The sequence below is a fragment of the Colletotrichum navitas genome (assembly GCF_030913465.1).
Source record: "Colletotrichum navitas strain CBS 125086 chromosome Unknown LY79scaffold_152, whole genome shotgun sequence".
Lineage (NCBI taxonomy): Eukaryota > Fungi > Ascomycota > Sordariomycetes > Glomerellales > Glomerellaceae > Colletotrichum > Colletotrichum navitas.
Window position 1 is genome coordinate 1 of NW_026850698.1, and position 10,800 is coordinate 10,800.

The following is a 10,800-nucleotide window of genomic DNA, read 5'->3' on the forward strand; positions in this document are numbered from 1 at the left end:
TTACTGACCCCTCACAAGGCTTAAAATGTCATTTGTTCCTCAGGTGTGATCCATCTCTGTTGACATATTTTGCTTATCAAGCCTGTAATCTTCCTTCCACTGTCTCCGAAGTTCTCACACCTATTCCAAACCAAGAATAAACATCTATTTCGCTTTACCACAACAATCTTTTTTGTAATAGTCTGGCATAGATCATTCCTTAGAATTACCACGACCAGAACGGGAGATTAGGAAGAGACAAATTTTAGACAAGTCTTTAACTACTATTTGTAGGAAGTATTTCTGGATATTTGGTGCAAGGTACTTCTCTCTTACTAGGCTGTGGCTTTCTCTTATTCTACGCCAATTACCGCTACCGAACGATCCCCTCATACGCCTTATTCTGAGCAACAACGCTCCTCTTCGAGGAACATCGCACCGTTGCCTCCAAGCCTACATATATGAGATATATCCGTACCTAGAGTGTAAGCCTGTGCGCCGGGCCTATAACATTGCTTTACAGATACAAATCAGCTTGATATTAACAAATAGAATGACCTACAAGCCTTATTGCAGTTTGATGACTTGAGCTATGGCCTGATTTTGCCATCTAATTTTGATAAGCCATCCGAAGTTATGTATATCGGTGCATCCTAGCCGCCCACTATCGCCCAAGTGATACCGGGGAAGCTGACGATGTAGTGGCTACAAATGACAAGGCAATAAAACAAGGCCTCGGCATCATTACTTCACAGGGCACCGAGACACCGAAACTGTCGAGCGGTTCTTCAATTTACTTAATGTCGTCAAATGTGACATGTCAGTTCCCCAGAAAATTCGGAATGTAAGCATCGTGTTATCATTATGCTGGACGCTATTCCTATTAACATTCTAAGTGCTGTTAAGGACCGACTGGACTCACCACAACCCGAGGCTTCGCAAGATAAACGCGTTGCTCGCCCGCAGCAGAAGATACCAAATTGGCCTTAGCGGTTGACTTGTATTTTCCCCATTCGGGATGGACAGGCTTGGCAGTAAGCCCCAACGTGGCTAAGTGCCACTGGCAAGACTCAAGACTTACAATCTCCTTTTTAGGAACATTCCCCAGGTCATCTCCCTCTAGGTGGTAGGCTCACCATCCTTGTCAGACTCAACCGCTTAGCGGGCGCCCGGCAGCTATGAGCCTACACTATCAATTCAGAGGCACAATACACAAGAGTAACGCAAAGCAGGGCGCAGGTCAAATAATGACGTTCCGCTACCAAGCATCACGTTCCGACGATGGATCATCCAGCAATACTTAAGTGACGGCGTCCAACCCCCAGTTCATCCCGAACTGCTTCACCACAATCGCCTGTTTCCTCTATTATACCCCCAACGCTCGATACGCACCCAGATATTCCGTCCCCAATGCTTCGCACCTCCGTTCTCAGCCTGTTGGCTTCCGTAGCCGTTGCCACGGCCGCTACCGCCAACGTCCCGACAGAAGAGGTCCCTCTCCTCGGCCCATCATTCCTCTCCAACTTTGATCCCACAGATTCCGAGCATATCCGGAATGCTACAGAGTCCTTCCCCAGGGTGATCGAAGCCCTCTTCGAGAGCGGCCAGCTCAGCAAGACTGACCTCGTCTTCGCCGTTGACGTCTTTACTGCCGCAACGAACAAGTCCCTATATAGCCACTACCACGTTGGCGAGGATGGAAAAGCCGGGCTGACGTCAGGCGAGCTCAACGATGGCACCATCGGGCGCATTGGCAGTGTGAGCAAGCTCTTCACGACCTACGCGATCCTTGTTAAGGCTGGCGTTCAAGTCCTGGACCACCCTGTGACGAAGTACATCCCGGAGCTTCTGGGCAACTCATCTGACAATTCCTTTGGCCGTATCCGCTGGGACGACATCACCGTCGGAGCGCTGGCATCTCACCAAGCCGGATCTGGTGGAGTAGATGGTTAGTTCCCATTTTCGGTCAATGGTTTACAGATTCAATGCTAATAAGGGATCCAGGACTTGCCAGACCAGACATGACCTTGGAAGAGATTCAGGCCGTGTCCCCTCATGGTGAGAAAATTGACCTCGTGTCTGCTAAGTTACATGGCTGACTCGCTGGCACAGATCTCTTTAACTACTTGAGCCGAAAGCGGCCTGTCATCTCTCCATACCGCAACGCCGTCTACTCCGATGGAGGATTCTCCCTTCTCGGACAGGTGCTTGCACGTCTCACAGGACAGACCTACGCAGACGCCCTCCGGTCCATCATCCTTGAGCCCCTCGGTCTGAACGGAACGACCGCGGCCGCGCCCAATAACACGGATACGAACGCGATCAACCGCGCACTTTACACGGAATTTACTGCCTTTGGCATAGACTTCCCCGTCACCGCGTCCTCGGGCGGCATCTACTCGAACGCGGCCGACCTCCGCGCATTTGGGCTGTCTATCCTGGACTCGGAACTCCTCTCCAGCACCAACACCTCGCGGTGGATGAAGCCTCTTAGCGGTACGGGGTCTTTGGTGGAACTGGTCGGCGCGCCCTGGGAGATCGCCCGCCTCGCGATCCCGACTTCGGCCGGCTCGAACCGTACTCGCATCTCTGACCTGTACACCAAGGCGGGCGGCAACTACGACTATACGTGCATCTTCGCCCTCTCCCCGGACCACGGCATCGGGTACTCCATCCTGGTGGCCGGGAGCACAGCCACCCCCGCCCGCTGGCCGATCCGCGACGCGGTCGGCGAGCTCTTCATCCCCGCCGCCGAGGCCGCCGCCGCCGACAACGCCAGGCTGAACCTGGCCGGCACATTCGTCGCGGCGTCCGCGGGGAGCAACGTGACCCTGAGCGTCGACGCGGACGGCGCGGGCCTGGTCGTCGAGTCGGCCTTTATCAACGGCGAGGACGGGACCGCTGGGGCGTCGGCGCGGCTGTTCCCCACCGGCTTGTACTCTAACTCCCGGTCCCTTTCAGCGCTGTACGGCAACAGGGGAACGTTAAGCACGGCCTTCCGCCTGGTGACCTACCCCGCGAAGCTGAACCCGCGGTCCCGCTCCGAGGGCGGCGCCGGGGGCTTGTTTGATAACTCGCAGGTGTGGATGGGCCTCGACGCCCAGGAGGCGGTTGACGAGTACATCTTCACCATCGAGGACGGGAGGCTGGTCAATATCACGAGCTCCTATACGCAGATGACGTTTATGAGATCTGATTGAGTGACGGGCAGGATGTTATGTCTAGCTACTTGGGGCGGAAATGTTCATAGAAGAAAATCTTTGCACACGTATCTTGGTGCAGATATAGGTACGCTGCTCATAAGTCATCTAGCCCCCTTCATCCTTGTTGTTTATCACAGGTAGTCGACCATACCTCATGTCACATAACAAAACAATACCATTAGTTACGTGAGCAGTAATAGTAGCTTATATATTGTAACACACACCCCAGATTTGAGACGTGGCTGGGATAACGGGACCTGCAACGGCATCAGTGACAATATCGGCGGCGGAAGTCGTATAGCAGAAATGCCGTTGGCTGGTGAGGTTGCAAGCTAAAGTGAAAGTGATTGGCGAAAGAAGCTCCGAAAACATGGCATAAGGCCGTAAGGCTTTGATTCAAGTGCATAAACCTTGTCTGAGACTCTATTAACCTAACAGTCGTGGCTTTCAAGAATAGTCACCCAAAGGTTTTGCTTCTCGTTGTAACGCCCATGTAATACATACCGCTACATTTGGTGTATGACGCATACTAGGACATGCTTGCCTATGCATTGCCGAGGAGGGAAACAGACGTCTGCTTACCCGTAGAGTATATAATGATTGGGGCTTGTAGGAGATCTTAGGTTGAAGATGTCCTTTAGTACCCAAGTTCTGCTTAACCAAGGTGTTTCCAAATGGGCATCCAACGGGGCTGCGATGTGAATTCTGGGAAAGGAAATGTCTGGGAAAAGTCGATTCATCTTTTGTATCAAAACAATATTGTTCACCAAGACAAGCATTTTGGATCGCAACCTAGTAGTTGGTGTTCTCTCCCAGGCGTAGACAGCTACCTGATAAGAGGATATGAACACGCGACTCATCAGGGCGAACTTATATCGTCCTTTCTGTTAAGTTTTCTTGGCTGATTAGAACAGAATCGTTTGACAACAGACACTTCAAAACTGATAGATAAAACCCTGAAACGGTTCTTAGTCGCTATGGTGAAGGTCTCTGCGAACCTTAGGGCTAGGGGATGTCGATCTGGGAGTCGTCCTCGGTGTAGGAAATCGCAGCGTAGGCTGGAAACCCAAGTGGTCGAGTCACCCCAATACAAACCAAGTATTACTATTGTTCTACATCCTCTTTTTGTACAGAAGGTTATGTACTCATTCTTGTAACCTTTTCAAGTCTCATCGAATGCATGGTCGAAGCCAGGGGAACTTTTCTGACTTCGGACCCTTGTTTGCAGATGTCTCCATAGCACTCGGCCGTCGATGCGTTGATCTCATCGTTCGCCCTTTAGTTTGCGTTATCTGAAGTCGTATAACCGTTTCGTATAGTGTCATGAGTAGATGTCTTTTCAAATCAATTCCTAGCACATTGTAATGGCTTAGTGGTTTCCACATAACCCCCTCCCGCCCCCCCCCCCCCCCCCCCCCTTAATGACAGGCGAGACCGGGTCTTTGTCCAAAAAGCTGTAGGAAAACTAGCCTTCAGATTGACGATGAAGTCAACAATAACAATGATGATGACGGAAAGGGAGCAGATCTGATTTGTTGCTGACAGGGCATCATAAGCTACAGCTTAAACTTTGCCGCGCGCTCTTATCTATCAGCCGCGGAACCCAGTCTTCCCGGTCTCATCATATATCGGTAGAAGTGAAAAGATTTACGAGAATTCATTTAACATGATTGGACGAGCAGCTTAACACACTTATCGTAGCCAGCTGAATCGGAAACATGCCAAAGCCGGCCGGCTTGAACGTTGGCTATCAAATCGTCGAGTTTCATAATGAAGCGCCGCCCTCAATGGTTTGAAGAATAAGAAAGAATTGAAGAATAAGAAAGAATTTACTGTTAACGAACATATTCGGGCGGGCAGCAAAACAGTATCGGGGAATGACAAGTGAGAGGGTACGAAGAACACAGACTCAGTCGCCATTGATGTCGGGGGCACCCATGGAAACCTTAATCATGGATTCAGGGATGTTCTGTTTTCATGCTTAATATGTCATCAACGGCCTGCAATAGAACCGGTGAATAAGGACAAGAAGAGAAAGCCCCGTGGCCCGCTTGATGCGCGATTTCCTCCGACTATCGGCACGACTCAGTCGCCGGCCAGGGAAGGCATGCTTTCGTCCCCGAGCAGGAAACATTCGGAATCAGATCCACTCGAATCAGCATACTATGTATGAAAGGGGATAGCCAGGGAGTGCACAGGATTGTGCGTGCCGAGCTGGGTATCCTGAACGAGGCCTCGAAGAGTATCACTACCGTCCTCCCTTCGTTCTGTGCGCGTATCAGCTAGTAACTACGTGTCTGCCTCGCCGTCGAGTTAGAACCCTACGACCGACATGAAAATGCCAAATCCTAGAAGTAGTAGTTCCGCAAGCAGCTGAACGCGAGTCACCCGGGCCCCACCCCGAGCCGTCTATTCTCTCACCAGCAACTTTCGAGGTTGCACTCGCGTCATGCATTATACCCCGCGATGATTCTCCCTTGCGATATTCTTGACCCCGCCAACTGGAACACTGCGAGCGGGGCCCTTTGAGTCGATATTTCCAGATTTTCACCGGAAGACGCACAAGCCGCTTGCTTAGGCTGTCTGCGCATCGTGACAGGGAGGTGCGGGCGATCAAGATGCAAGCCGGCGGTCCCGCAGTCTGACTGTCGCCGGAAAGCGGGCTTGGCGTGGTACCAGCCATCGGGCGAGATCTCCCACGGCGCGAACATGCAAGTGTGAAATCGCGAGCGGGGGCGGCGCGGCCAGTATACAAACGCGACGGGGATTGTTATTCTAGCTTTTTGCTGACGGAACGGCCATTCGACGCATCAATGTAACGTTGGCGCAGTTCACCTGCCGCCGCGTGCGGCGCAGAGGCAGGCGCCTTGCGTTAGCTGTTTCGAGATGCCAGCGGTATACGGTTTGAAAACGTCCCATCGAAGGGGGGAGGAGAGGGGTTCGGTCAAGCGAGATATGCCCGATCGAGTCTGGTGTAATCTTTCACAATGGGCACAATGGGTCTCCGAATCCTTCGAGACCGCACCCGTAGCCGATGGCACGCATGTCACACCAGTTGAGGGGAATTAAACAGCCGATTCGATGCGCATGATTAGCAACGGGCCGCGACACATCGGCCGACGGACGCCGGCGGTTGAGATTAGAGAAGGTGAAAGGCAGGCTTGCCTGGTGTAACACCAGTGCTTCTAGGAAACCCGTCTTGCCCGTGTGCGTACGATGACATGGTGTGAATGCGACTTTTGGCAGAGAAGGAGGTCGTAGCCAGATTTTGAGTGAGATGCGACCAAATGACTTGTCAACTTGTATGAAGGGGGGCGATCTGGACCTCCGGCGATGAATCAGCCTGGCAAGGTCTTGGAACGGATGTTTATCTTAACGCCTGTCCCCTTTGCTTTTTGTAACGACAGGCATATGCAGACCCGCGCTCCTAGGAAGTATCAGTGTTGAACTACGGGAAAGGAGTCCGCTAAAGGGGGGAAACCGGTAACCATGGCCCAAAGGATGTCAGCTCCGTGGCAAGAGAGGTAGGCGGTTTGATTTCGTCGTATCCGTACTTGGGTAGTCATTGTCCGTTAGGCTTGGCTCCCTAGAAAAGAAAGTGACACGAGGGAACCACAGAATCGAGGAACAAGAGATTGAAATCCTTCCCCTCCTCCCCCGCCCAGCTATTTTCAGATCTTCGAACCCGGCCGTTGACCATCGCTGTTCACTGTCGTCTGGAGCATCTCCATGCAAGACAGATTGCGACATCCACTACCGCTGCCGATTCGGGGCGGCACGGATGTTGTTGCGTCAATATTGGCGAGCGGACGACAGGCAGGGTGACGAAATGAGTAAGTATTCCATGGGGCTGGACGTCGACAGCCATGGACAGATCTTGATTAGCGGCAGCGGGGCAGGGATCTGATCGCCTACTTTACACCTCGAGGACGGATACGGCGCCTGGAAGAGGAGGGTCACTTTGTTAATGGAGTCCAGGGCCAGAGTCGCGCGGCCAATGCTCCAGCAATCTCTGGTATTCTACTGCTTTGTTTTTGCCGGTTTACCCCGAGGGGCACGTTGTCTAAACGATGTCTCCATCAGCTCGTGGCCGGGCCATACCAGTAGTTATACATACATGTCGTGACTCTCTATTAGTTCGAGTAGATGGTCAGTGCCATGCTGTTTTTGTGATAGATGGAGAAGACGCCACAAAGACCATGTGAGGGAAAACAGTCAGCGGCCGTCTCTCTGGGATCTTCCCCGGTGACGATTGCGCTTCTCTCGCTGACTCTCTTTCTTTCTCATGTCTAGCTGGACTGCTCGGCTAGCCAGTGGTTCGGATCAACATGCCGCACTACTAGGTAGGCACCCCCCGCGGAGCAAGCGTACGGATCTGCACAATACAATATAGGCACTATGTGCCGAGCGAGACACTTGTTACCTTGGCCGTGCGTTCACAAGGAGAGACATGATGGAGCCATGTTCAGGCAAGCGGCTGTGCCTGACAAGCCTGACCTGACAGCCGATCCGTCCCTTGTTTGGGCCGCCTCTAGGGACCGGGTCGCATCCTGGGTTGCCCCGGCCAGCACGTTGATGCACTTGACACGATGGTTGATAGACCCGGCGCCGAATCACCGGACGGGTTGGTCTCATATACACCCAATGCCGCGGTCCTCCAACCTCCATTGCGTCCAGCCTCCGGTCATTGTCACGATAAAGTGCTTCATCTTCCCTCTCACCGAGAGTTGAAGCGGACGGACGAAAACTCGTGGGTGGGGGCCCTTGATGGCTGGGGCATCGCCAGGGGTTTGCTCTCAACCGGCCCCCACCCCCCATTCATCTTCAATCATGTGGTCTACTGATCCCTGGCCCACAGCCTTGGCCTATTTTGATCCTTAATCTCGCCGTCGACGAGCAATCGACTGAAGCGAGATGTCAGGCACTAGGGGGCGGCGGCGGCGGCGGCGGCGGCCCATCTGTAAGGTCTCACGGGGCTCGCAGACCATTGAAACCCTTGATTGACAATCCGGATTGGGGAGAAATAGTTCAATCGCGGTGTTCACCGGCATATGATCGGCTTTGTAGCTAGAGTTACGTTACTGTACGATGACGCGCCTTGGCGTGACACGTGTGGAAAGATACGGCACGCAGCGTACAGTTTTTGTTTCCCTAGCATAATTTAGCGTTTGCTAGAGGTTTCTTTGTTTGACCTGGGAGCACTGCTACTTAGGCCGTGTCGTTTTGCTAGTTGGCCTTTCTTCTTATGGATGCTGTTGCTGAAATCAGTTAGATATGGGCCAAAAAGCAGCAGCACTGTTGACTCGGGGGTGAGGCTGGGATCACCCTCGACTGAGTCGACTTGTCCAGCACCGGAAGGATGCACACACGGACGCCAAGTAGTCCAAATAAATCATTGAGAATGGAGTAATAGCCCGCGGAGTGGGGGTTGGCTACTGTGTCTTCGTATAGCTACGCCGTTTGCGTGCGCTGCTGAATTCCAGAGCGAGGGTGGTTAAGATGATATGTCGGTGCTCATTCAGGGTTGAGTGATCCACGCCCACCGACTCGCGATCATCTTACTCTATTGAGCCGAACTAGAGCGAGCGAAGAGGGAACGAGAAAAAGAAGAGAAAAGCCAAGTGGTCATCCTTCACTTGTACTACGGCGACCGGCCCCGACTATTGACAAGGAAGCCAACCCGATTCGGTCCTTACTGCACGACCATCGTCGACCGTCCGTGGTCCTCCTATTGCGGGGAAGCCCAATACAATATCGAAAGATAGATGGTGCTGATCGTCGCGCTTTTCATTTGTTGAGTCCGTGGTCAATGTGCATTCACTCGTTGGTCGGGTCGAAGGGGTCTGAGGGCTAGGAACATACCCTTTCGCCTTGCCGCGGAGCCCGTGTCCGTCTGAAGGCAAGCAATAAGCTAATGCCCAAGGTAGCGCCAAAGCCAGTAAAACTCGGCTCTTCTCAAGTGGCCACAGAGATTTGCAGAAGGAGGCTACCGGTAGTTCGCACGAAAGACCCGACGATATGGGCCAGCCCACATAGACTATACATATAAAAAAACGCTTCAGTGTGGACGAAACCGGTTGCTTGCCACCACAGGAAGAAAGTGTCAAGGCTCCCTCTGCGTGCCGTTTCCTCTTGTCCCCTTCCCTCTCTCCATTCTACCATGGCCATACCTCTCGTTGTCAAGTGTCGATTGGCCATCCTTCACGAGTCATGGATTGTTGCAGAGAACAACGCAAAAATGTTCTCCAGTCAAGTGCTGTTGGCCGCCGAGTCGCGGTGGCCTTGTCTGCTTTTCCACCTGCAGGATCTAACGTGAACGAGTCTTATAGGAAGAGTGCCCTATGAGAGCAGACGCTAGCGGTAGGGGTCCCGTAATGTCTCTCCCACCATGTACAGAGTATTTGTAGCAACACCACATGCTAAGCCACGTCGCTGCCATGCCAGGGTTGTAAGAGTCAACATGGGGAGGCAGAGAGGGAGAGAAGAGCGGTAACTTCCAAAGTGGGCGCTGAATGCATGTGCAAACCAATGGCGTGACCCGTTGCGCCGAGACCTCCCAGGGTTTGTACGGACGGGACCATGGGCGACTAGGTTCAGGGGCATTTTAAGCCACTACATGTGGATTCTCCTCTCTCACTAGTGTCTCGCTTGCTTGCTGGGTGCGGAAAGGAGGGAACGAAGCGAGACACAGTAGCATGGACATTTGGAGAGCCCAGGCCGGTTGCGCTTGTAGACATGGGAATCAAGAGGTTAATGAAGAAAGAAAGAAACAAACAATCACACAGCCATGGCCTGGGAGGTTGTGTATTCGTACTCGGCCGTAGAAAATGCCAACGAAGCTGTTGACTGCGAAGAACAGGGGTAGACCCGTTTGCAGCGTACACACGGCCTCCTGGACTTTTCCAGCTAACATAAGCCACATTTCTCTCTCTCTCTCTCTCTCTGTGTGTGTGTGTATGTGTGTGTTTGTGTGTGGGTGTGCTCAAACGGTAAGCAGACCGCCCCAAAAACTTGACGGTCCCGGATCAGGCCGTTTCAGAAGACCCTCTCTGCTCACTACTGAAGATACAGGGTTCGAGATAGGCCGACAAGTCCTTCGCGCGCTGGTGAACTCTGAGACAACGGATGGGCGAGACACTACGCTGGCTGCCAGGCGGGCCACGGGCCTAACAGTTGTAGCCCGTGGTTGCGAGGCGACGCGGCAGCGAAGCTGTCTAAGTCATATACTGCTGGTCAACCCGGCTTGGCCTGGGCACAAATCGTCCGTTGTCAAGGCTGTGTAAGCCGTGGGGTGGGTGGCTATTGTTAACAACTGCCGCTACGTTGACGACCGGCCCGCACACACTCCCGCGAGTGTAGAGATGAACTATGCAAATCGGAAGTGCCAGAGAAGCCCAAAGCGCCCGTAGGGTATGCAGCGATTATCAACCCCTTTGGTTGTGAGGCCAGGGCCTTTTGGGTTGAACGGCACCGCCGATCATCTCCCATTAGAGGCGGCGGTGGGCGAGTGCCTTCGCCCGTAGCAGCAAGAAGAGAGAGGCTCTTCCGCACTCCCTCCCCTCTCAGGGGTAGGCCTCAGCGATTACCCGTAGAGATAGATGATAGATCATTCATCCCG

General features: G+C 53.0%; 1 protein-coding gene across 1 annotated transcript; it reads left to right on the plus strand.

Moving 5' to 3' along the window:
- Window positions 1-1,128: 1,128 nt before the first annotated feature.
- On the plus strand, window positions 1,129-3,374 carry LY79DRAFT_619359 (beta-lactamase). Its single transcript, XM_060562040.1, has 3 exons — window positions 1,129-1,927; window positions 1,984-2,037; window positions 2,092-3,374. Exons 1-3 carry the CDS (start codon window positions 1,390-1,392, stop codon window positions 3,177-3,179), a joined length of 1,680 nt encoding a protein of 559 aa, XP_060407426.1. The 5' UTR covers window positions 1,129-1,389; the 3' UTR covers window positions 3,180-3,374.
- The last annotated feature ends 7,426 nt before the right edge of the window (window positions 3,375-10,800 follow it).

What these genes read in the sequence shown, in the direction of transcription:
- LY79DRAFT_619359 (XM_060562040.1), top strand. Translation starts at nt 1,390, where the DNA reads ATGCTTCGCACCTCCGTTCTCAGCCTGTTGGCTTCCGTAGCCGTTGCC. An exon ending in CGGATCTGGTGGAGTAGATG is followed by an intron (nt 1,928 to 1,983) that starts GTTAGTTCCCAT and finishes TAAGGGATCCAG; the next exon opens with GACTTGCCAGACCAGACATG. An exon ending in TCAGGCCGTGTCCCCTCATG is followed by an intron (nt 2,038 to 2,091) that starts GTGAGAAAATTG and finishes TCGCTGGCACAG; the next exon opens with ATCTCTTTAACTACTTGAGC.